Here is a 27,440-nt window from a genome sequence, read left to right as displayed (position 1 = left end):
ACAGACAGGTAAGCATACAGACAGAGCGGGTGAGAGAGGAGACGGAGAGAGAGGGAGAGGGGGATAAGAGAGAGCAAGAGAGGGAGAGGGGATAAGAGAGAGGAAGAGAGGGAGGGGGGAATAAGAGAGAGCAAGAGAGAGGGAGGGGGGATAAGAGAGCAAGAGAGAGGGAGAGGGGGATAAGAGAGAGCAAGAGAGGGAGAGGGGATAAGAGAGCAAGAGAGGGAGGGGGGATAAGAGAGAGCAAGAGAGAGGGAGGGGGGATAAGAGAGAGCAAGGGAGAGGGGATAAGAGAGAGCAAGAGAGAGGGAGAGCGGGATAAAAGAGAGAGCAAGAGAGAGGGGGGAGGGATAAGAGAGCAAGAGAGAGGGAGGGGGGGATAAGAGAGAGCAAGAGGGAGGGGGGAGGGCGATATGGAAGGAGGGAGCGAGAGACAGGGGGAGAGAGGGAGAAGAGAGTAGTGAGAGCGAGAGAGGTCAAAAGAAATCATGGAATGGAAAAAAATAAAAGAGAGGGGGGAGAGAGACGGGCGAGGGAGTGTGTGAGAGAAAGATGCGGAGTGATGGCCTAGAGGTAACGCGTCCGCCTAGGAAACGAGAGAATCTGAGCGCGCTGGTTCGAATCACGGCTCAGCCGCCGATATTTTCTCCCCCTCCACTAGACCTTGAGTGGTGGTCTGGACGCTAGTCATTCGGATGAGACGATAAACCGAGGTCCCGTGTGCAGCATGCACTTAGCGCACGTAAAAGAACCCACGGCAACAAAAGGATTGTTCCTGGCAAAATTCTGTAGAAAAATCCACTTCGACAGGAAAAGCAAATAAAACCGCACGCAGGAAAAAATACAAAAACAACAACAAAAAAAAAAAACCGGGTGGCGCTGTAGTGTAGCGACGTGCTCTCCCTGGGGAGAGCAGCCCGAATTTCACACAGAGAAATCTGCTGTGATAAAAAGAAATACAAATACAAACACAAAAGAGAGAGACCGCGTGAGAGAAGGGCGAGCGAGTGTCAGAAAGAGAGGGGGGAGGGGTCAGAAAAAGAGGGGCAGGGGGTCGGGGGGCCGGGGCAGTGGAAGTGAGAAATAGGGGAGAAAGGGGGAAAGTTAGTAGAGAGAGAATGAGAGTGCGTGGGGAAATAGCAACGAGGGAGTGAGAGAGATGATTTAAAGAGAAAAAGTGCGCGCGAGAAATAGAGGAAGAGAGAGCGGGGTGTGAAGAGTATGAGAGAGAAAAATAAAGTAACATAGTGAGAGTGAGTGACAGTGGGCGGCAGAGACGGTGAAAGATTGTGAGAGAGGTTCTGTTAAACTAAACACGCAGATGTTAAAATCAGATACTGAGATTGACAGACAGACAGAGAGAGAGAGAGAGAGAGAGAGAGCACTGATGTTTTTTCTTATATGAGCCGGGGTAACGGAAAAAGCAGAGACCTGCTTTTTTACATCCTGCCCCGAGGGAAAAAAAAAGAGAAAGGGAGGGAGAGAGAAAGAGGGGGGGGGGGACAAGAAAGACACAGAAAGACAGACAGACAGAAAGAAAGAATGAGTGAGAAATTAACATAATCAGAACAGACGAAAACAATCAATGAAACACACAGGGCGCACACACATGCGTACACATGTATAATCATAAACATGTACAAACCCTTTTAAACAAACATTATACATGCATATATAATATACACGCACAAGCACTTAAATATAAACACACACACACACACACACACACACACACACAGACAAGCGCTCGCTCGCATGAACTTATCCACACAAAAGCGCGCGCGCGAGCACACACATACACACACGCACATGCGCGCGCGCACACACACACAGACACGGACACACAGACACACATACAAAACGCACGATAGCTTTACCTTCTAATACATATAAACACACTACAGCATACATACATTATGCATACATGTATACATACACACACGCGCGCACATACACACCAACCCACCCACCCACGCAGATATGAAATGTCACGGGAAAGAAAGTTCCCTTCGTTGAACTCCTCCCGAATCACCAATCCCAGCGTGTGTGTGTGTGTGTGTGTGTGTGTGTGTGTGTGTGTGTGTGTGTTCGTGTGTGTGTGTGTGTGTGTGTGTGTGTGTGTGTGTGTGTGTGTGTGTGTGTGTTTGTGTGTGTGTGTGCGTGTGTGCGTGTGTCCGTGTGTGCGTGTGTATGTGTGTGTGGGTGTATGTGTGTGTGTGTGCGTGCGTGCGTGCTCAAGTTGTACGAAGACAGAAGGTAGATAGGGCAAAGTTGAGAGGAGAGGTGGGGAAAAGGGATTGGGGAGTGCTGGGCTGTGGGTGCGGGGGATCAGTGGTGTGAGGATTACGAGAAAATAGGAACGTAAAAAAGCTGGGGTCGGGAGAAAGTCATAATTTTCCAACTCTTCCCTCCTCTTCTTCTTCTTCTGCGTCTTCTTCTGCGTTCACTCGTATGCACACGAGTGGGCTTTTACGTGTATGACCGTTTTTTACCCGCCATTTAGGCAGCCATACTCCGTTTCCGGGGGTGTGCATGCTGGGTATGTTCTTGTTTCCATAACCCACCGAATGCTGACATGGATTTCAGTATCTTTAACGTGCGCATTTGATCTTCTGCTTGCATATACACACGAAGGGGGTTCAGGCACTAGCAGGTCTGCACATATGTTGACCTGGGAGATCGTAAAAATCTCCACCCTTTACCCACTAGGCGCCGTCACCGTGATTCGAACCCGGGACCCTCATATTGACAGTCCAACGCTTTAACCACTCGGCTATTGCGCCCGTCTCTTCCCTCCTCGAATCATTTTATCTTCCGAGACGCTCTGTTCACGTGTGAGCTGAACAACAATACAAAGCTTGCGCCACAGTCAAACTGGACGTTGGGGTCAGCGTGAGACATGATTATGCGTCCACCAAGCCTGTGGTCACTTCAAATTATTGTTACACACACTCTGTCGTGAAGTGCCCATGGGTCCGCTTAGAAGTTTGTTTTAGTGTGGGGTTTTCCGCAAGGTTTTACCTCTTCCGGTATCACGTTAATCTAGTACAGTTCCGAAAGTATGTTAATGAGTGAAAATTATCGACTGCACACACACACACACACACACACACATGCTCATATCCACACAAAAGCAAGCGCGCGAACACACACACACACATACATACACACACGCACATGCGCGCGCGCACACACAGACACGGACACACAGACACACACACAAAACGCACAATAGCTTTACCTTCTAAAATAGCATCCGGGTGCGCCGCGTCGTTATAATAATCCATCTCCTCATCAACCTCTTCACCTTCAGAATAATCATCCTCGTCATGCATGTGCTTCACGCGTTCGTAAGCCTCTTCCAACTGTGCTTCGTCCATGACCGAGCTCTGTCTGACGTCAGAGACCGCCACGCTAGACAGTGACGCGACTGCACCGACGTCACTTTTTACGTCAGAGGCTTCACCACCAGAGGGTAACAACTCGTCTTGTTTGACTTCATCCTGAGCCAAAGATCCCCGCTGTGCGGATGACTGCTCGGTGTCCATGCCCACAGGTTTATTCTCTGAGGCTTTGTAAGCCATGGCTGATGCTTTACTTTTCACAGACTTTGAGCCACTGTGACGAAGGCTGTGCTGGACCATTTTCTGTTTCGATAACGCGATATTCCTTTTGAGGAGTTCTCTTCTGGATTTTTCTCCTCTGGATAATGGCACGTCCTTTTCTGTGACGTCTTTTCGGTGTTTTTCTTTCACCGCCATAGCCTCGGCACTTTCGTTGGGGTCTTTCCCTGTCGCGTTCGGGGTCTGTGACTTCATGAGTCTGGACAGAACGTCTTTAACAATGTCCTTCGGGTGCGCCCCTTCATCGTTGGAGACGCCAATACGTAAATCCGAGCGCGTGGTGACGGCAGCAAACTCTGTATCGACGTCATCTGTGGGTGACATCACAGCAATGTTTCTGACGTCAGAGTGGACTGAAGTGCGAGACGATGACGAAGGTAGGGAGGCAGTGAGGAGCCTCCTCAAAGACTCATCGCTGATGTCCTTATCAGCCAGGAAGATGCGGAGCAGGTCGAACTTGTTGCGGACCTTGCGGAGACAGGCCTGGAACTCTCTCACTGGGACAGGCCGCATCTGTAATTTCTGCACGTGCAAAAAAGGAAGGCGGATCAGTGTTTCATCAACGAAGAATGAAAAGGGCAGGCAGAGAAAGAGACAAGACAGACATATCGATTGAGGTCACACCTACATGCATTCGAAACGCTTGTGACATCGGTGCTCAGTGAAAATGACAGACAGATCTACCAACAGGTAAAACACACCCACACACACACACACACACAACACACACACACGTGACACAAAAGTGAGGTGTGGTGGTATCGTCACCTATATCCTAGACCAAGTGTTGTGTTTTCTTAAAGTTATTCTATTCACGCCTGCACTTAACGTTTACAAGATTTTTCTTAAGCCTCCTCCACACGATATTTCTTCGGACGATGACCTCTTTTTTCCCTTCATACGTTCCGTCCCCCAGATCTTCCTTCTTCCTCTTATTTATCATGAAATACTAATATTCAAATGCGAAAACTAATACTTTTTAACAAAATGTCTACAATCATCGGTGTGTGTGTGGTGCGACAAATTCCTCCTCCCCCTTCCATGTCTGTCTTTTCTTCTCCTCACGATCCGCTTCCCCATTTTGGCACCCTCCTCTCTCTCTCTCTCTCTCTCCTGACTGGGTCGCACGGCTGTGGTTGTGTGTGCCGGAGCCAGTGCGCATGCATGCATTATGATGGACGCTTGAACACTTGTATGTGTGTGTGTGTGTGTGTGTGTGTGTAGTAGTAGTAGTAGTAGACGGTGGTGGTGGTGGTGGTGGTGGTGGTGGTGGTGGTGGTGTGTGTGTGTGTGTCTGTTGTGTGTGTGTGTGCGCGCGCGCGTACGCTCGCACATCCGTGCGTCAGAGTATGTGCGTATTGCTGTATGCGTGTGCTGCTGCGCATTTTAAAACTTCCCTTTTTCCCTTCCGTTTCAGATAGCAATATGAATTCAAACCCAAAACACGGAATGAAGGAAGGGAAGTCACTTCTGTTTCTTGTAAATCTCCACCTTCAAGCAAGAGTTGGCTCGCCTGTTTTGTCACGGCAAAACAAGTCTGTTCAGGCGTTCTTTGCAGTTGCTCCTCAATCCGCTTGCGAACGCACGAATATACAGTTACATACCTCTGAACATTCAGCGGGAAAGGTTGCGAGTTCAAATCCCGGACACGGAACTGGCCTGAAAACTTGCTACGGATGCTGGATACTAACTTTCGCTGGGTTTTTTTTTCCCCTGGCCCCACCAATTGCAGCGTTTGATTGGTCTTTCACGTCTTATAATGCGTCCTTTGTTACGCTTTTAATTTTTTATTTTTATTTTTTTTTATCAGTTATCATGCTGCGTTTGATAAGTATTTTCCATCAGTCTTCCGGATTTATCAAGATCACTTTCTTTGGGACTAGAGTCGAGCGTTAAATCAGATTAAAAAACAATCATCCAAATCCAGAAGCCTTTTCAATAAACAGCAAGTGTGTCACTGGTCTGGAATCCGTTTCACGGATGCAACTTAAATCCTTAGTGTTGAAACAAAATTTTTTTGGTCTCACTTCTGGGAGTATGATATTCAATTTCATTCATGTATTGTCTGTCTGTCATCCAACTGATGGACATATATTCTTGTTCGTCATTGTGAAACAAAAAATACTGGACCAGAATTGGGCCGGGCAGTGTGGGGAGAAGTGGAGGAATTCTTACACGGAGACAGAGACAGAGATGGGTGGCGCTGGATTGCTTAAAAATTCAGTTTCAACGTGTCAAAGCCCGTGGACTGATCCATAGGCCTATGTGCTACACACCTGTGTTTTTTGTCACACAAACGTGCACACACGCGCGCGCGCACCTACACACACACACACACACACACACACACATATATATATATATATATATGTGAATATAACGTACATGTTTGACAGGAGAGAGGGACAGGAAAGGGAGACTGGTGGTTTTATTAACGCATTAGTTTCAGTTTCAGTAGCTCAAGGAGGCGTCACTGCGTTCGGACAAATCCATATACGCTACACCACATCTGCCAAGCAGATGCCTGACCAGCAGCGTAACCCAACGCGCTTAAGCCTTGAGAAAAAAAAAGGTGAATAAATAATAGATAAGCGTACATAAATAAGCAAATAAATAAATAATTACAATATAAAAAAGGTAGTAGTAACAATAATAATAATAATAATAATAATAATAAATAAATAGATAACTAACGCATTAGACCACGAAAAGTGAAGGTGAGGAGACACATGAAAGAAAACGTGAAGGAAACGGAAAAAAATAATAAAATGTTGCATCATCAATATACACACATCTGCACATAAACACCTGGATACTCGTAAACATACAAATCAGACGCACGCGCACGCGCGCGCGCACACACACGCGCACGTTCGTGCGTACATACATACATACATACACATACACACAGAAGAGCGCAAAGTCTGGGGTAAAATCGAGAAGCACCAGACCTTGCATACAGACAGGGCGGAGAGAGACTCAGGCAGATACGGAGACGAGACAGAGAACTTGATGAGGGCAGATGTTTGTAACGGATATACTTCCTCTTCAGTCCACAGTTGTTTTTGTTTTTGTTTTGTTGTGCCGGTGTGTGTGTGTGTGTGTGTGTGTGTGTGTGTGTGTGTGTGTGTGCGTGCATGCGTGCGTGCGCGCGCGCGCTATTTTTTTTTTTTTTTTTTTTTTTTTTTTTTTTTTTTGAGGGGAGGGGGTCAGGGGGAGGGGGTAGTCAGGAGGGGGGGGGGCGAGGTGGGGTAGGATTAAAGCTAACTTCGCAGTACGAAAGTAAACATGCAAAGCGATTGTGTGACACGGAGCACAAGGCATATTTTAAAACAAACTATTAGATTACACCATGTACTTTGTTACAGACAGAAACTGCTTAATATGCCAGCCTCTCTCACTCACACTTTCTCTCTCTCCCCCTTCCCGACCCCCCACCCGCCTGAAGATGACTCTTACCCTGAGGAAGTCGAACTGGTAATTCCCACCCCCTCTCCCCGAAGCAGCACTCTCTCACCCCCCCACCCCAACCCACCCCCCGCTCCCTCTCTCTATATCTGTCTCATTCTCTCTACGCCCCCCTCCCTCCGCCCTCTGTCTCCTACCCTGAGGATGTCGACCTGGTAATTTTCCCCAAAGCATTACTCCTCTCCCCCCCTCCCTCCCCTCTCTCTCCACCTCCTCCCCACTCTTACCTTAAGGATGTCGACCTGGTAATTTCCCCCAAGTAGCACACCACCTCCACCAGAGCCATCAACTCCATTGTGACCGTCGGTGACGTCAGTGACGGTGACGTGAGCAAACAGTCCCCCGAACCCCATCAGCACTAACAGCAGCAGGCACCGCCCCACACAGCGCATGCGCACCATCCTTGTCCAATCGCTCTTTTTCTGAGAACATGAGCTTTGCCGAGCACCTGGTTGTTCTGGGTTCAGGGGGGAATGGGTGTGAGTGGCACTGTCCGAGGCGCCGTGAAAAGAGGACGACCACGCGTGGTCAATGTTCGCCGGGTGTGGTGCCGGGGGAAGGGTTTGTTCCTGCCGCTTTGTGACGTTTCTTGTAACAGAGGGCGCGGGCGACACCAGTCTGTGCTGCTGGCATCGCAGACAGGGACACACGGGGCACGTGTGCGGACTGCACGAGCTGTCCAGGTCACTCGGCCCTCGACAGTCTGGACTACGAGCACCTGAACCGACACCTGCTGACACGTGCTGATCGTAGTGAGGGCGGAAGACGACACACTGGTGGTCTTCCCACGGCGCCACAACGACACCCCGCTGACAGAGCTCTGTCCTGACACAACCACGTGACTCACAGACACACTCGCCGCCCACCACGTGGTCTCGTGGGCAGCAGGGGGAAGAAGAACACGCACACACACGAGAAGAAACAGCGTTCAAGTGACAGCCTCTTGTTTCTGACTGTTGCCAATCTAACGATGAGAGCGTGCACGACGTCGCACGTGCGTGAGATATATCCCCCGAGTCCGAACGGCGTAGGTGAACAGACCTACAGTGTGGCTCCACCAACTCTTGTCCGGGAATATCCGTCCTGCACCCTCTCTCCCCGAGGCCCGGGTCGAGGCACAGACGACACACAGAGGACCCCAACAGGGGCAGCTTCGGTGAGGGACGAAGACCGTGAGGCACAGACACAGGAGTGGTCACACACTGCGCTCCACAGTCCTCCCTTTCCTGTCCTGACAAACCTTCGGGAAACCCCTCCTGCTGCCCTTCGCGGATGACCGAACACAGAGAGAAACGGCCGGGAGTGTGGCGGGAAGGGATGGACCAGGGGCACGTTGTGCTGCTGGGCTGACCCGTCGATATGGAGTCACGTGCGTGCAGGCTGGACGGACAGGCGCCGACGTTAGGGCTGCGGTTCGAATCTGGATGACAACATAGCGGTTCCCACAGTCTGCAAAAGAGATCAACATCATATATGTCAGGGTCTGTTCGGCATTAAAAAGGCACTACAACTACTACTACCAAAGCGATTGGCAGAGCAGACGACGGGTTTGGCAGAGGCGTCTTTATACTGGGTTAGCCGCGAGATTTGTCCAACACAGGGAAAACTAACGGGCTAGTTTGTATCGGTTTGACGTGCTACGGTACATGATACCAAAGAGGCTTGTACACAGCACCTGACAAACAAACATGAATACTCTCTGCACATTCTTCTGTCTCTGACAGAACGCCGGCCCTGTTGGAAATTACCAGACATGAACCTTGTAAGACACACACACACACGCCGGCTCCCCCAGCTCTGCAACACATCCTCTCGACTCATTCGCACACTTCCCTTGAACTGCTACACATTTTCTTTGAAACGTCAAATTAATCTGTTCGCCAGCGATAAACTCGGAAGGCAAGAAGTTAACGAGGTGGAGCTCAAAGAACGATGGCCGAGACTGAAGCACGCGATTGAGCCACTGCGAGCGAGCTTACTGAAAGAGTGGGTGGGAGACAGGAAGGGGAAGAGAGAGAGGGGGGGGGACAGAAAGAGAGAGAGGAGGAAGAACTGAAGACTTCAAAGAGGAATTATGTTCTCAGGCAAATTAAACAGCGAAATGTTAATGAGCGATCGCACAATCAAACCTCAGTTATCCCTAGTTTAGCGTTCTGTTTTCAGAACTAGAGGGAACTGCGCGTCAGTGTGTTAAACACGACAATCCGTCCAAACACGCAGAAAAACACGTCATGGAACCTTGAGGAACTAAATCAGTTCACCAGTGCTGGCACTTTCCCATGGAACGTGGCCCAATTCACTTCTCCAGCAACTGAACCCCAAACAGCGAGCTATTTTTAACCCTGATCATTGCTGCCAGCTTCATTCAGCCAAGTTCAAACGGCAAACACTACCAAGAAACGACGACCGCAAATAACAACAGCAACAGACCTCTCACCTTATCTTCTGCCCAGAATATTAAGAGCACTTCAAAAATATCCACGAATTCGAAGTTGTGGGAGTCACTCAGTGACACATACCCGAAGACTGGCGCTCACATACACACACTGTGACACACACATACACACACACACACATAAAATATCTATATATATATATATATATATATATATATATACACGCACGCACACACACACGCTCTCACGCGCGCGCGCGCTCTCTCTCTCACATACAGACACACACATAGCGCGCATGTTTGTTTCCACAGCAATTCAGAGCACTTTCGCTTCGCCACGGCACAGTGACCCGCGGAATCATGGGCGCTGTTTTTCTCATAACGTTCCCAACGGCTGAGTGTCTTTGACACGAACCACATGGTTTGGGAGCTTTTTAACACCCGGCGCCGAGCTTTTTATCATTTCACGCGTGATTTTCTTGGCCCAGCGAGTTGTTTGCTTAAACCTTTTTTTTTTCCTGATTTTTTTTTTTATGAGCTTCTGTTCATGTTTAGATTGACAAGTATGATACACTCGGTATTTGTGTGCTAGAGTGAGTGAACAAAAAATTTGCAACATCATTTACGAGTCAACACATTTTTTTTTTTCCAGTTTGAAATATCTTTACAAAGTAAATCAGTCATACCCGAAGCATTCTTGATGCCGATACCGAATCAGATGCACGAGAAAGCCCTCTGTGGAAAAAGCCGTGCCAAGGGGCACTACTCCCAGTGCATTACCTCCGCCTGAACGCGGAAAAGTGAAGTAAATAGCCAACTATCCACCCAAGCTGAGCACCTTCCCAAACTATTCAAGTCCTGAACCCGGAACCTGAAAGGAACCTCCAGCACCATCATTCTTACACACCCCTGTCTCACAACCTATCACTCCACAGTTGTTTTTGTTTTATGTTTTTCCATCAGTTTTCCCCGGCCAGATTTTCTCACACAAATAATTGCTTTTTGCCATACCAACGAGCCCTGTCTGAAGTGTAACCATTTTCTAAGTGGAAATAATGTAGCAAAGCGAGTCATACTATTGCTAAAAAGTTTATGTATGCCACACGCGTGTGTCTGTGTGAATGACATTTTGAGAAAACGTGTGTCTGTGTGACTGGGACATTTTGTGAAAATATGTGAGGAGTGTGCGCGGGAGTGTTTGTGTTGTATTAATGTGTGAGCGCGCGAACCCGAATGTGTGTGTGTGTGTGTGTGTGTGTGTGTGTGTGTGTGTGTGTGTGTGTGTGTGTGTGTGTGAGCCGGCAGTGTGTGTGTGTGTGTGTGAGTGTGAGCCGGCAGTGTGTGTGTGTGTGTGTGTGTGTGTGTGAGTGTGAGCCGGCAGTGTGTGTGTGTGTGTGTGTGAGTGTGAGCCGGCAGTGTGTGTGTGTGTGTGTGTGTGTGTGTGTGTGTGTGTACGAATGTGTGTGCGCGCGCGTACGCGTGTGTGACCGGTTGTATCAGTCTGTAGGGTCCTCTCACTACACCAGACCAGGCTTCAGGTTGGTTGTAATGTCTTTGAGAATGGAGAACGTGTCGGAATATGGGAAAAGGGACGGTAAAGTGAGGGTTAAAGAGCAAGGGACTGGCACAACTCGTACAAGAAGAGAAAAAACCCGTGGACAAAACATCAAAATACTCGTAAGCAAACTTACACCCATGTTTATCAAAGTTCATTCACTCACTCTAAACATCACTTTACCAACACATCAATCTACAACTTGTTCCAAATGAATATGCGAAAAGGCTAAAACATCCCATTAATTAAACTGAGCACTTACTACTAACCAGTTACTATCAACTAGTTGGATTCTCAATTCGAAATACTTCAATTTCTTAAAGATTTATATAAGTTCAAGAAACTTACATTCATGAGCTTAGGTTACATTTCATTCAATATTAACTTGAGTATTCGAAATAATTATAAATCCGTTCAAAGGCATTACATATTAACCCTCACAGGATAGTATAAATAAGGAAAAACAAATGGTATTAAGATTTTGGAATCCATTTCTCAGTGCTAGAAATGTTTACCTCTAAGTATACAACATTTCACTCACCCTATCAGGTTGACAGGCCCACACACGGTGCTGTCCCCTTACTAGCTAACTGAGAAGTGACGGAAACAGGTTCTCCAAGGAAAGGCAGAACTCACTTTGTAAAAATATATCAAGATGCAGCACATCCATCCTACATGAATGATATTTTGCACGTGAAGTAATCACATTAAAGAACGAATCATTCTAACTGCTCACATGGACACACACACACACACACACACACACACACACATTCTCTCTGTCTCTCTCTCTCTGTCTGTCTGTCTCCCCCCTCTCTCTCTCTCTGAGCTGGGGCAAAGATAACAATTTCACCCTGATACATGTGCAATCTTGAGAGAAAAAGAGGAATTTTAACACGGCCTGCCTTTCCCCTCCTCACATCCACATCCACCCTGACTCCTCTCCACCAGACCCCCGTGTGCCCTTCTCCTTCAGTGCAGGGCGCTTGAACAGTACCCGAAGATGCGGAGGGTAGGGGTGGAGTGGTGGCAGAAAGGGAGGTGGAAGGTGAGGGATAAGTCCGTGCCAGAACTGATGATGATCAAATTCTCCAAGTGAGGAGCACACGACAAGCCACCTCGGCAGGCGTGCACAGCGGCGAGGTCTTTGAAATGTCCCGTTCCATCTTCTAACCCAGAGAACTTTGAAATGTCCCGTTCCATCTTCTAACCCAGAGAACTTTGAAATGTCCCGTTCCATCTTCTAACCCAGAGAACTTTGAAATGTCCCGTTCCATCTTCTAACCCAGAGAACTTTGAAATGTCCCGTTCCATCTTCTAACCCAACAAACTCTGAAATGTCCCGTTCCATCTTCTAACCCAGAGAACTTTGAAATGTCCCGTTCCATCTTCTAACCCAGAGAACTTTGAAATGTCCTGTTCCATCTTCTAACCCAACAAACTTTGAAATGTCCCGTTCCTTCTTCTAACCCAGAGAACTTTGAAATGTCCCGTTCCATCTTCTAACCCAGTGAACTTTGAAATGTCCCGATCCTTCTTCTAACCCAACAAACTCTGAAATGTCCCGTTCCATCTTCTAACCCAGAGAACTTTGAAATGTCCCGTTCCATCTTCTAACCCAGTGAACTTTGAAATGTCCCGTTCCATCTTCTAACCCAGTGAACTTTGAAATCTCCCGTTCCATCTTCTAACCCAGAGAACTTTGAAATGTCCCGTTCCATCTTCTAACCCAGTGAACTTTGAAATGTCCCGTTCCATCTTCTAACCCAACAAACTCTGAAATGTCCCGTTCCATCTTCTAACCCAGAGAACTTTGAAATGTCCCGTTCCATCTTCTAACCCAGAGAACTTTGAAATGTCCCGTTCCATCTTCTAACCCAACAAACTCTGAAATGTCCCGTTCCATCTTCTAACCCAGAGAACTTTGAAATGTCCCGATCCTTCTTCTAACCCAACAAACTCTGAAATGTCCCGTTCCATCTTCTAACCCAGAGAACTTTGAAATGTCCCGTTCCATCTTCTAACCCAACGAACTCTGAAATCTCCCGTTCCATCTTCTAACCCAACGAACTTTGAAATGTCCCGTTCCTTCTTCTGACCCAATGCACGCCGAAACCGATTCGCCGAATGGCAGCATAAATACGGCGATTAGAACTGCACGTGCAGCATTGTCTTTTCATAAACGCTAAGCGTTTAGTGGCTCTTCTTTTCCACTTGGCATCGAGTTTACGAACGGACACGCGTTGAAAGGATTCCATTATGAACGAGTCGTCGAGAAGAAATGGGTAAAACACAGAGACAAATTCCCATGAGTTCAACATATGCTCGCATTTCTTTTCTTCTTCTTTTTTTAATTGGGGAAAGGTAAACTTCAAGAAGACATTTGCTAGGAAGATACACATATCGCCCAAAAACCCACCCAAATGAGACAATTTCCTGTAGATCTTGGAACGCATGTCTAAACCATCATGTCTTTCAAAGATAAAGGTGTAATCTGACGTGAACCCATCTCTTCTAAAGTCAGACAGAAGATTGAATCTGCACGTCTATCAAGCCGCCTTTCTTTGTTCCATCAACACAAGAACGCCCTTTCCTTCCTCACTATCTAACTCAGTGCAGAAAGACGTAAAACTGCAGACAGCGATCAAAGAGGTACACTGCTCAGACGGTATGCATGAAACAAGCCCCGGGTTAGCTTGTAAATAGATAAACTCACTTTCACTTTCTGGATGAAAGCAAATCTACATTATCAACCCCCCGGGCCTGAAGAGAAAGAAATGGATGACAGTACACACAGCGACAGAGAAAGGAGTTTGGAGAGAAAACGAAGACGGAAGGAATGAAGAAGGAAGCTTCGGGGGATGAGATAAAATGGTTCTGGATGTGAAGACAGCACGGGAGATAAAGACAGAAAGAACCAGGAGGAAAGGAAAGATAAAAATTATATCAGAAATGTAATTTTTTTAACAGTGATAATGCAATAATAAGCTTAAGAGATACCAGAAATGTAACTTTTTAAACAGTGATAATTCAATAATAAGCTTTGAATACCCCTTGACAAATATATTGGCACGTTGAAAAATAACTCATTGTTTATATTGGCACGTTGAAAAATAACTCATTGTTTATATTGGCACGTTGAAAAATAACTCACTGTTTATAGCTCAGCCTTTCACACAAGGCTATCTAATTGGACTTGAACTATCCACAACCAGAAATCTCAACCACACCAAAACAAGACCATGCCAAAGCTAAATTAAACATCAGTCAAACACGGAGACAAAAAGGCACAATAAAAAGTCTGTTGTCCATAAAACGGAGGTGTATAACCTTTAGCTCGATTGTTCCTGCTAAACCATACTTGCACGGTGAAGTACTTTTATCTGTAAAACATAATAAACTGCAAATCAGTTGCATCTATTTTTTCCCTACCAATATTTGGGAAATTTGCAATAAAATGTATATTTTCTAGAAACAAATTCTTTCTGGTCCATAACCAAACAAAAACCGGAAAAAATTCGCTCCTAACATAAAACGAGCAACAACAAAAAAAAAAAGATTCGAAAAACAAACAAACAAAAAAAAAAACAGTTTCAGACTTTCATTCTTCACACGTGTAAGAATGTTAAATAAAATACAATTTCATGTCCTGATCAAACCGAAAGCCCGATACATCTTAAACTAAGAGCAAAAAAATAATGGAAGCACCCAAATGAGAGAGCTCACTTTCCCGTTACAAATATCATTAACGGCTCTTTGTGCAATAGACATACTCTGATTAGATGAGATGTAAAGCAAATGTTATTTATACATTTGCTGAGTAACTTCCAACGCTGATCCTTTGCTTTTTGTTACAGTCCTCCATACTCCAAAACTGGGGTAAACATCAGAACTCCATTTGAGGAGTCAGTCAAATTGTTTTTTTTTAACTGTTCTCTAAAAATGCGTTTTAAGTCACAATTTAAGCAAAAGTTGTTGTTTTTTTTCAGTCATAGTTGTATTTTCCAATAACCTCCCTGTTTGCGTTCGTACCGACTTACTAACAGCACAGATCTTCAAGTAAAGTGTCGGATAAAATGTTACCTTAGAGAAACATTGTGGTCCATTGCTTGCGGCCAACTCCGATGTTTAGAGCTGCGGGACAGCCGCTCAATTCGTTTTTATAGGAAGAGTCTGGCTTTAAAACTTGCGCTTAAAGGTGCATTAACCCACCAGGATTACTTCCACATTTCATTTGATATTAAATTCATTTGCCCGCGATTAGCTGCGAATAACGTATTCACCAACACTAACACACACACACACACACACATACACACACACACACACACACACACACACCCTCTCTCTCTCTCTTTCTATCAAAATCCTCTGATCCCTGAAAAGTCGACGTGCATTATCAGTCTCAGTATCAAGATGGTGTCAGTGAGTGCGGACAGATCCATGTTCGCAACACCGCATCTGCCGGAATTCACGTGCATTATGTATGCATTCACAAAAACAATCCGCGTGATGTTTAAGAATTAAAAAAGATGGATACAATACATTTGGGGCAACAAATCAAACTGTTTTACACAGCAGCAGTAAAACGCAAGTGACAGAGTCCCTTTGAACAAAACAAAACGAAACAAACACACACACACACACAAAAAAGCATCCACGCTGGGCAGACTGTTTACCTTTCCACACAAATTTCGCGTGTCGCGTTCATTTTCAAACCTCTTATCCCACTACTTTCGCTTATCACAACGACCGGAGAAAATCGTGAAACCCGCAAAGGGTTCACCAACAATGACAGACAGCAACTTCCACCCAAGTTCATTGTCACGAAAGAACACCCTTCCTTTTTTTCACGAACACACACAAGTTCATTATCACAAAAGAATACTCTTTTTTTTCACGCAACAACCACTTTAGTCAGACACCTCTCGGAGACACAGCCGCAAAGGAGACGACACCGGTCACAATTAGAAACGGCAAACCACTTGTCGCCAGGTAGGTACCTGTGAAGAAATTACACGGCAGAAAGCAGGTGGCAAAAGCAGTTAATCACGGCGCCCCAGACTCTCAAGTCGTTTCACCTGGGTGGTCGGATAACGAAGTGTTTGTTTCTGTTCATACAGCACCGAGATAACTACGTCTGGGGATAATTGAAATGCTCCATTTTAATTCCATGTACTGTGTGTGTGTGTGTGTGTGTGTGTGTGTGTGTGTGTGTGTGTGTGTGTGTGTGTGTGTGTGTGTGTGTGAACCTGGCTGTGAAGAACTGATGGCTGGTGCGTGTGAAAACAGTTTCTGTGACGAGGAACATAATTCAAGTGGCACTCTGATTTGACATGGGCATGTTTCGGACTAACTAGTTTATGATTTATAGGGTTAATGTGCGCCTGGTTGTGCAACTATGCTCTCTCTCTCTCTCTCTCTCCTGATAAAAAGAGATAAACGGAAAGATACGGGCTGCGAAACACACAGAAAGAGAGAGAGAATAAACACATCTGTTTGTGCGCATTTCTTCTTCGGTTTGAAAGTATGCATCATCAGACCAAGTTAACAGAGAAGGTAAGAAAGCAATCCAAGACACGCTTTCTCGTTCTTGCAATAAAGTATGGGGGGGGGGGGGGGGGGCGCCCCGTCCACACTTTCAAGCAATGTATTAGAAAGCGTGGGAAGTCCCTTTTATTTGAGTTTAAAACAGTTCCTTTGTCATCGAGGCTGTTTTCTCATCCTCTCCCGATACATCTTAGAGAAAAACTAGAAAGAAACAGAGGGGGAGGGGAGGCCAATACAACGGCGACGAAGACATCAGCAAAGACGTCAACAGTAAATTCACACGTCGTTTAACATTTTTGTGCGCTTATATATATATATATATATATATATATATATATATATATATATATCACACACACAAGTATATACAGAGATAGATAGATAGATAGGTAGATGTGTGTGTGTGTGTGTGTGTGTGTGTGTGTGTGTAATCCCAGGGGAGAACAGAACAGCTCTCCATGCACTGCAAGTTCCCAGCGTTGTGCGACGCCCGGAGCGCTACACTGCCGGTAAGACGAGCTCGCCCACTGCATGGAAGCATGCATGTTGAAAAACCTCTGAGCGCCCTTGATTCCCACTCTCTTTCTGTCTCAAGATCACACTCTGACCTTCACGTCTCACGCCAAAAGAAAAAAAAGAAACAAACAAACAACACCAACAACAGACACATGCCACACACTGTGGGTTTGTTTGTCTGGGTACGGCCCACGTGTCGAAGATCGACTTTATGCGCGAGCTGCAATTATTTGCTGTGACTTTTACATGCGAAGTAGCTGATGATTGAGCGTCCTTTTGATAACCCACGCCCCAACCGGATTCTTATATTTTGAAGCCAGTAAAGAGTTTTGAGTCTTGAGTCCAGTCCTGAGTTTATGAGTCGGAATGGCCAAGAATTGGAAGCGATTTTTTAACCCGCTCCCTAAAGCTGTCTGCAGAAAGTGGATACCCCTGTGTATGGCTGACCAGCAATGTGGATGGAACAGGGATAGTCCTCTTCACTCCGATCGTTTATTATTATCACTATCATATCATCAATTCATTATATCATGTTCCCCACAATTCAGTTTTTCAGAAGTCTTTTCACCTTTGAACGGTCAGTCGACAAGATGGAGTTTTTCAACTTAATACCCCTTGTTCTTCTGTAGTTCTTTCTTCCTAAACTTTATATCTGTCATGTTTTATTGAAGCAAGTTGTATAGCTGACTGACAGCAAGGATGGCACGAGGTAACGTTGGAATAGATCTCACTGACAGCAAGGTTGGCACGAGTTAACACGGGGACAGGTCTCACTGGCAGCAAGGTTGGCACGAGGTAACATGGAGATGAATCTCACTCTCAGTAAGGTTGGCACGAAATAACGTGGGGATACACCTCACTGACAGCAAGGTTGGCACGAGATAACGTGGGAACAGATCTCACTGACAGCAAGGTTGGCACGTGATAACGTGGTAACAGATCTCACTGACAGCAAGGTTGGCACGAGATAACGTGGGAACAGATCTCACTGACAGCAAGGTTGGCACGAGGTAACGTGGGAATAGATCTCACTGACAGCAAGGTTGGCACAAGGTAACGTGGGAACAGATCTCACTGACAGCAAGGTTGGCACGAGATAACGTGGGGATAGATCTCACTGACAGCAAGGTTGGCACGAGATAACGTGGGAACAGATCTCACTGACAGCAAGGTTGGCACGAGATAACGTGGGAACAGATCTCACTGACAGCAAGGTTGGCACGAGATAACATGGAGATATATCTCACTGACAACCAGGTTGGCACGAGATAACGTGGGGATAGATCTCACTGACAGCAAGGTTGGCACAAGGTAACGTGGGAATAGATCTCACTGACAGCAAGGTTGGCACGAGATAACGTGGGAACAGATCTCACTGACAGCAAGGTTGGCACGAGATAACATGGACATAGATCTCACTGACAACCAGGTTGGCACGAGATAACATAGAGATAGATCTCACTGACAACCAGGTTGGCACGAGATAACATGGAGATATATCTCACTGACAGCAAGGTTGGCAAGAGATAACATGGAGATATATCTCACTGACAACCAGGTTGGCACGAGATATCATGGAGATATATCTCACTGACAGCCAGGTTGGCACGAGATATCATGGAGATATATCTCACTGACAGCAAGGATGGCACGAGATAACGTGGATAGATCTCTCTGACAGCAAGGTTGGCACGAGATAACGTGGATAGACCTCACTGACAGCAAGGTTGGCACGAGATAACATTGGAACATATCTCACTGACAGCAAGGCTGGCACGAGATAACATGGAGATATATCTCACTGACAGCCAGGTTGGCACGAGATATCATGGAGATATATCTCACTGACAGCAAGGATGGCACGAGATAACGTAGATAGATCTCACTGACAGCAAGGTTGGCACGAGATAACGTGGAGATATATCTCACTGACAGCAAGGTTGGCACGAGATAACATGGAGATATATCTCACTGACAACCAGGTTGGCACGAGATATCATGGAGATATATCTCACTGACAGCCAGGTTGGCACGAGATATCATGGAGATATATCTCACTGACAGCAAGGATGGCACGAGATAACGTGGATAGACCTCACTGACAGCAAGGTTGGCACGAGATAACATTGGAACATATCTCACTGACAGCAAGGCTGGCACGAGATAACATGGAGATAGATCTCACTGACAATAAGGCTGGCACGAGATAACATGGAGATGAATCTCACTCACAGTAAGGTTGGCACGAGATAACGTGGGGATAGATCTGACAGCAAGGCTGGCACGAGATAACATGGAGATAGATCTCACTGACAGCAAGGTTGGCACGAGATAACGTGGGGATAGATCTCACTGACAGCAAGGTTGGCACAAGGTAACGTGGGGATAGATCTCACTGTCAGCAAGGTTAGCACAAGGTAACGTGGGGATAGATCTCATATTGCGTTGTTGGAGGGGAACAGGAGGCAAACTCCTTGTAAACAGCGGAACCCAGCGCACCCGAAATTCCCTCTGACCGATAAAAACGTTAACGAGTCTTGCAAGTGCACGTGAAATACCTCTCCGATGTATCAGCGACAGCGGAACCCAGCGCATCTAAAATTCCCTTTGACCGATAACACGAATGAGTCTTGCATGCACGAGCACGTGAAATACCCCAACTATGTGTCTGCGGTATCTTCACTTGCACATCATTGGTTTCCACACCTCATTATCATTTGAAACAAGCTGACACGCCGACAGATAGCCAACAGGTCGGAACCTCCATCATTTGCGGTGTGAAAAGTTATGTCTGATAAACTAACCACTTCCCAGGTGGGGAACAGTGGGAAAACTAAAAGTGTCTTCTTTCGCTGTTTCTCGTTTTCTCGGTTCTCGTTCCAATGGTTTAGAAATATCCCACTTCTCTATAACTCTCTCTCTCTCTCTCTCTCTCTCTCTCTGTGTGTGTGTGTGTGTGTGTGTGTGTGTGTGTGTGTGTGTGTGTTATGTCTGATAAACTAACCACTTCCCAGGTGGGGAACAGTGGGAAAACTAAAAGTGTCTTCTTTCGCTGTTTCTCGTTTTCTCGTTCCAATGGTTTAGAAATATCCCACTTCTCCATAAATCTCTCTCTCTCTCTCTCTCTCTCTCTCTCTGTGTGTGTGTGTGTGTGTGTGTGTGTGTGTGTGTGTGTGTGTGTGTGTGATGTCTGATAAACTAACCACTTCCCAGGTGGGGAACAGTGGGAAAACTAAAAGTGTCTTCTTTCGCTGTTTCTCGTTTTCTCGGTTCTCGTTCCAATGGTTTAGAAATATTCCACTTCTCCATAAATCTCTCTCTCTCTCTCTCTCTCTCTCTCTCTGTGTGTGTGTGTGTGTGTGTGTGTGTGTGTATGCATATTTTTTTCTAACACACAGAGAGAAGGAGTTGGCACCTTTGTAAAGGGTGGTCGTTCTTTTCATATGCCGATGTGAAATTTTTCATGCAAACCAGCCAAGAGGCGCAAGTCGATGAATAAACAATACATAATTTGAATAATGAGAAGCGATTAATATATTGAGAATATGATAAATCAACTGAAAAAGCCCCTGAAAAAAACAACAAAAACATCAGAAGCCTAGAAGCCGTCAAAATAAGAGACTAGCAACATCAGAATATTTACGACTTGACAATGAATCCCATTTGTTCTGTGTAGTAATCCGGTGTTCGATTGTGCGTGTGCGTGTGTGTGTGTGTGTGTTTCTACTACATTGATGCTGCAGTTATCAAAAATATCCGCATGCGAAGCTACTTTTATTTCCAATGTTAAGCGCTGAATTTGGGCTCCTTAAACTGAAATGATACAGAATCCGCCAGAAACGAAATTACATTCACAAAGAAAAACTTCGCTCCGGATTCCAGCAAAGCTATTTCAGATCGTATCATCGCTTGCAAAAATGTACGTGTTTTCTTGTATCTTTTTGTATAAAAAAAAAAAAGAAAAAGAAAAAGAAAAAAGACCGTATCATCGCTTGCAAAAATGTATGTGTTTTCTTGTATCTTTTTGTATAAAAAAAAAGACAACTAAACAAACTCGTATCTTTCTTATCAGCTGGACCAGTGCAAGAAAAAAAAAATATGTTGACGTGTTGGCAGTGACAGTGGTTTTGCACGGCACGTTGCACAGCTTGCTGCCTGAGGGGAGGAAAATGAAGCCGAGGCTTCTGTGAACAACTGGGTTGTGAAAGACAAGTAAACTGAGGCTTTGTAAGTCTGAAACTGCTACATAATCCAAGTTTTTGTTGTTGATTTAAGCGGGGTATACCCGGCCGTATTAATGAACCCGATGTTGTTATATTTTCAGCTGTTTCTGTTTGATTATCGACATAATTTTTCGTGATCACAAAGTCCAGTAATGTGTGGAGTTTCAACCATTCCCATACCCTCGCTACCTGAATTAGCCTGGGCTGGCAAATACACAGCACACATGCACGCAAGCACGAACACACACACGAACACACACACACACACACACACACATTCTGTTAACTGTATCGATCCCAAAACACAGCCAGGCACCTTCTGTTTAACTCTCTCCATACGAACGGCGAAAGAGATGACGTTAACAGCGTTTCAGCCCAATTACCACCATCAAAATATTCGGAAGTCTCTTATACTGAAGAGGTGAATGTTGACAAAGAATACCACAATTCTGACGACGGAAGCTAAAGGTTGGGTCATTCAAACACCCACTGGACATCCGAGGGGTCTGTGTAGAGGAGAAGAGAGGACTGGCCGTACTGAGTGAGTTAAAGTTACAGTCCTACAGCCTTTCTGGACAATCGGGGCAGTGGATTCATATCCACTGTGTCAACGGCTCAGCACAGGAAGGCGGGACCCAGTCCTCTCCTTCCGATGTTTTAACTCTTTCCATACGAACGGCGAAGAGACGACGTTTACAGCGTTTCACCCCAATTACCACCATCAAAATATTACAAGCGGAAGGCTCTTATACTGAAGAGGTGAATGTTGACAAAGAATACCACAATTCTGACGACGGAAGCTAAAGGTTGGGTCATTCAGACACCCACTGGACATCCGAGGGGTCTGTGTAGAGGAGAAGAGAGGACTGGCCGTACTGAGTGAGTTAAAGTTACAGGTCCCACAGCCTTTCAGGACAATCGGGGCAGTGGATTCATACCCACTGTGTCAACGACTCAACACAGGAAGGCGGGACCCAGTCCTCTCCTTCCGATGTTTTAACCTTCCCCAACTATGTCACTTTCCCATTCACACCCAGGTGGAGCGAGGGAACGGAGTAAAGTGCCTTTCCCCAAGGACACACGTCAGTCCGAAGCGGGGAATCGAACACAGACCCCTGGATCAGTCGTCAAAAGCCCTACCGATTCAGCCACGGGGCCTCCCTGGCTCCTGTCTGTTTACATATTGCTGAATAAATGTTTCCGAATGGGATATACAACCAATCTAAGTGGATTTAAAGAAAAATTCTATTAATTTTTTTTTAATCATCATTATTATTCATTCATTTATTTATTTTTATAGACAGAACTGGGATAAAAAGGCGATATTTCATGACGTCACCATTGTTAATTGCCCATCATATTCACGCATTTTATTACCCGTGGAATCACTTATCTACAAACAATTTTCACGCGACATTACCCGTCGTGTCAGCTATTATCAAACCAGGACGCGGATATGAAACCACGACCGTGAACGCCGTCCTTAACTAGCCTTCTGTGCTGTTAATGTTCGGAGTAAACATACACTGGGGCATTTGATGGATTATGTATGGATGGATGGATGCATGTATGTATGCGTATGCATGCATTCATGCATGTATGTATGTATGTATATATATATATATATATATATATATATATATATATATATATATATATGCGTGCATTCATGCATGTATGTATGCATGTATTTCTGTGTGTCTGCGTGCATGATTTTTAGGCGAGCGAGCGCGCGCGCATGTGTGTGTGTGCGTGCGTGCGCGCGCGCGCGCGTGTGTGGGCGTGTTTGTGTGTGTGTGTGTGCTTAATAAATGCATTGGGTCGTTCTGAAGACCTTCCACCGTGCTGCTCCAAACTGTTTTCCAATGACTCACTCCGCCTACGCATGTTACATATTATCTTTCCAACACCTCTATCGGTTTATACCTGTTTATCTAAGCTCACGGTGCCACATGCGGGCTCCCTTAGCCCTCACTCCCAATCAACGATCATTGACCTCCCTCCCACCAATACCCTCCCCCCACCCCACCCCCACCCCCTCTCTTACCCTACGATCTCAACCATCATCTAATTGAAGCATCCATGTTCTTGCCAACAGTGTTTCCGAAAGCGTTGACGGCTTATCAGTGGGCACCCTGCTGCCTTGTGGAACAAACAAGCCGCGGTCCTTGAACGTCTTCCAAGAGGGACAGTGGGAAAACACAAACAGACTCGCACATGTGCGCACACGCGGACAAGCACACACACACACACACACACACACATACACACACGCACGTACGCATACACATATGCGTCGCGCACGCATGCACAGACACTCACACACGTATGCACAAACACACACACACTCACATACACACAGGAGTACATACATACATATGTACACACACACCGTGGCATACACACACACACACACCGTGGCACGCACAGACAGACAGACACATACACACACACACTGACACACACACTGACACACACACACAATCACAACGTACCGTGGCACGCACACGCACACACGCACACACACACACACACACACACACACACACACACACACACACACACTGTGGGGGTGGAACACTGAGCTGGTGGGGTGGAAGGAAAGGGAAAGGGGTACAGTGATGATGATGCAATTCGTCCCGGAAGCTCAAAGCAAACGAAGCTATTTCCAGAAGAGCTATGCCATGGTGGTGCCAACGTGTGGAAAGAGGAGCGCCAGTGGAGATCATCTTGGCTCCAGAGGCTGTTTATACATCTGTGCAGCGTCGCTGCCCGCGGAAATGGTGGAGGGGATGATTTCTTCTTCTTCTCAGTTTAACACAAAGGGGAAGCCGGTAATACTGCCATGATGGTAATAATGATACGATGACATCGCGGAAAGCATGGAATTAGGGGCTTCATGGGAAGGGGGATTTGGGTTGCCAGTGTTGTTATTGTGGGGTGGATGAGGAGGCGGGAGGGCCGGGGGGGGGGGGGGGGCGCAGACACACACACACACACACGCGTGCGCGAGCGTGCAGACACATACACACACAGAGAGAATATGCACACCGACAGGCGCACACGCTCATAAACACATACACACACACATACACGCACACACACACCTGTCTGTGTCAGTGCGCGTGCCGTGCGTGCGTATTCAGTTCTGCTCCCGGCAAACGCACGTGCTTCTAAGTGCGAACACTCCCCTTTGAAACACCCAGAGTGGTGTGACTTGATGACTGTCTTCGCTGAATCGGCAGAAAACATGCCCCTGAACATGCGGCAGGCGTGTGGGTTCGCCTTCAAACCAAGGAAGCGGAAAAAAACAGAAGTGGCAGTTGCAAATCAGGATGAGGGCAGAACCCACCCCCTCCCCACACACACACACCCCTCCTCCACTCACCCCCACCATTCCCGTCACTCTCAGGCTGTTGGCATAAATTTTCCTCTCCCCTTCCCCTTCTCTCTTTTTCCCCCCAACACATTAAGCACCATATTGCTCATCAGACCTTTCCCTTTTACCACTGCAAAACTGCTGTGTGGAGTCCTCTTTACGTATTGACGTGGTCGCTGTTTGGTCATATTTGTATGTATATTGGGAGGCATAGGAATGGGGGAACCGCATTGCACAAAGAAATGACGTTTTCGTGTAATCTGTTTCACTACTGACATTCTTACAAATAATTCTTGAGTCCGTTAATAAAATAATGAAATAAAATGAAAAATAATAGATCAGAATAAAATAAGAAAAAACAGCACGCAGATAGTGAAAAGCCGTCAATAAACAATGAAATAAAATGGAAAAAAAAACAACAACTAAGATTACAATTAAACAAAAGAAAATTAAATAGCACGCATGTAAAAAAAAAAAAAAAAAAAAAAAAAAAAACTTCCAAGGCAGGGTTGTATTAATCGCTGACCCAATATGCACATGCCTTACACACCACACACAACCTGGTCCATCAGCAACTTCCTATCAGACTGCTGACACAGACCGACACAACAAACCTGGGTGAAGCTTGGTTATAGGGGAAACCGGAGTGAAAGCTACCACGGTCATGCCCAAGAGGGTGACCAAGGCTGAGAAGAGAAAGCCATTTGAAGGCTGAACATCAGTGTGTGTGTGTGTGTGTGTGTGTGTGTGTGTGTGTGTGTGTGTGTGTGTGTGTGTGTGTGTGTGTGTGTGTGTGTGTGTGTGTGTGAGTGTCCATCTGTCTGTCTGTTTTTCTCTCTCTGTATGTTCGTGTATGTGCACGCTCACGTTAATGTGTATTCAGAGATAAAAATCAGCACACATTTTGCTCCACCCCATTAAATTGCCGTTTTGAATTCCAAAAGAAATTCGTTGCACTGTCTAAACTATAAGCGTGTCTGCACTTTTGCAGTTGGGAAAATCTTTCTCAAACACGTCAGTAAAGCTTGTCACAAAAACTGCCTTGCATTGGGCAGTGGATGTTGGCCTAGAGGTAACGCGTCCCCCTTGAAAGCGCGATAATCTGAGCGCACTGGTTCGAATCCTTACCTCGCCAGCGTTTTCTCTCTATGTCCATGAGGCCAGTTATTCGGGTGAGACGATACACGGAAGTTCTGAGCGCAGCATGCACTTAGCGCACACAAAAGAACCAGCGGCAAGAAAGGGGTTGTCCCTGGCAAATTCTATAGAAAAATCCATTTTGATATGAAAACAAATTCACTTGCAGACAGAAAAAAGTGTGGTGTTCTCACTGTATCGACGAGCTCTCCCTGGGGAGAGCAGCCCGAATTTCAAACAGAGAAATCTGAGGGAAAAAAAAAAGAAATACAATACAATGACAACACAATACGAGCGAGCGTATAATTCCACTCCTGGTTGATCTACATTGGTTGCCTCTGTCCCTCAGAGTCGAAATGAATTCAAGGCTGCGACAACCCGTCACAGTATCATATAATTATGATTCTACGCTTCCCTCCTTTCTTCAGGAACTTCTTCACCTTTACATTCCTTCTCGATCTCTTCCTTCTTAAAACCTTATCACTGTGCTTTTCAGCTTCTTGGCTGAGCTCTGGGGCAGAGAGCCATTTATTACATCAATCCTGTTTTGTGACCGGACGGGGTAGTGCGTATATTCGCACAGCTGCGTTTGTTAAGCGTTCAGAATTTTCCAAGATCAACGCTGATCTCATAGTCATAGATTTACGAAATTCATTTATGAAAAATTAAACCCGAGGAAACAAACTCCTGTTTCTTTTTCTTTTCTTTTTTTCTCTCTCTCTCTTTGTGTGCCACACACAGCGTCTGTCATCTGTGCTCGAAATCCAACTATTTCACAGCTACTGTATAAAGAGGACTTTGCACTGAGTGTACCCCTGTTTACCTTTGTGCGTGAGTTCATGCGTGTCAGGTGCATAGCTGTGCGTTCGCTTGTTTCTCTGTGTTATACTGCCATGGACTGCGTTATGTTTTCAGTTTGTAACTCGGAGTGCCCTAAAATCCCGTGTTATTATAATCATTTTTACCATTATGATTAGTATTATTATCCACCTAATCTGTCACGCGGGGGTAGCATCGCACCTGTTGACAAGTTGTCTGGCATTACAGGACAAGTTCGCATCGTATCGTCAGGTCAAGGTCGCAAAAGGGAAAATCTGCTACGCGCGCCTGTCGATGATACCACAAATCACATAATCTCGCGCATCACGACGATAGCACCAATCACACATCAGACACCTGCAGACATGCAAAACATGTCACCCGACTCTGGCTCCTGGGTGGCATACAATCTCCATGAGGTGATTGCATCGACATCTGTGTGAAAGCGGAGAACAAGAAAAAATGACGATTTCTTTTGAAAAAAAAAACCGTGGGAGTGCCAGTATGTTATGCGCTGGTGTGTGTGTGTGTGTGTGTGTGTGTGTGTGTGTGTGTGTTTAATATGGACGGGTAAAAAACAAGATTCAATCGGATTCAAAACCATGACGCATCGTGGGTGGTCATTATCTCGACTGTACTTTGAAGCCGACAACATCACTGAGTGGACAGAGAGGAGCTCTGCCGAAACTCTGGCCCTTTCCCAAGGCCGACAGTAGTGTGGAACGCAGGTGCTGCGTTCAGCAGTGCAGCGCTCCCACAACCAAAACAGATTTCG

General features: G+C 45.9%; 1 protein-coding gene across 6 annotated transcripts in view; it reads right to left on the bottom strand.

The window, feature by feature from the left end:
* Nucleotides 1-27,440, bottom strand: part of LOC143284026 (uncharacterized) — a 64,631-nt gene that overhangs the window by 14,238 nt on the left and 22,953 nt on the right. For 4 of the 6 annotated variants that reach the window (XM_076590582.1, XM_076590581.1, XM_076590583.1 and 1 more), the window contains 2 exons: nucleotides 7,319-8,540; nucleotides 3,242-4,145 (listed from right to left, as the gene is read on the bottom strand). In XM_076590582.1, coding sequence (XP_076446697.1) covers nucleotides 3,242-4,145; nucleotides 7,319-8,540 — 2,126 coding nt within the window. Of the gene's footprint in view, nucleotides 1-3,241; nucleotides 4,146-7,318; nucleotides 8,541-8,766; nucleotides 8,998-15,124; nucleotides 15,151-27,440 lie in introns of those variants that run through there. The other 2 variants (XM_076590587.1, XM_076590585.1) reach the window with 2 other exon arrangements.

This window comes from Babylonia areolata, chromosome 7, assembly GCF_041734735.1.
Source record: "Babylonia areolata isolate BAREFJ2019XMU chromosome 7, ASM4173473v1, whole genome shotgun sequence".
Classification (NCBI taxonomy): Eukaryota; Metazoa; Mollusca; class Gastropoda; order Neogastropoda; family Buccinidae; genus Babylonia; species Babylonia areolata.
Note: the sequence above shows the minus strand (reverse complement) of the source record. Positions and strands in the feature narration are given on the sequence as shown.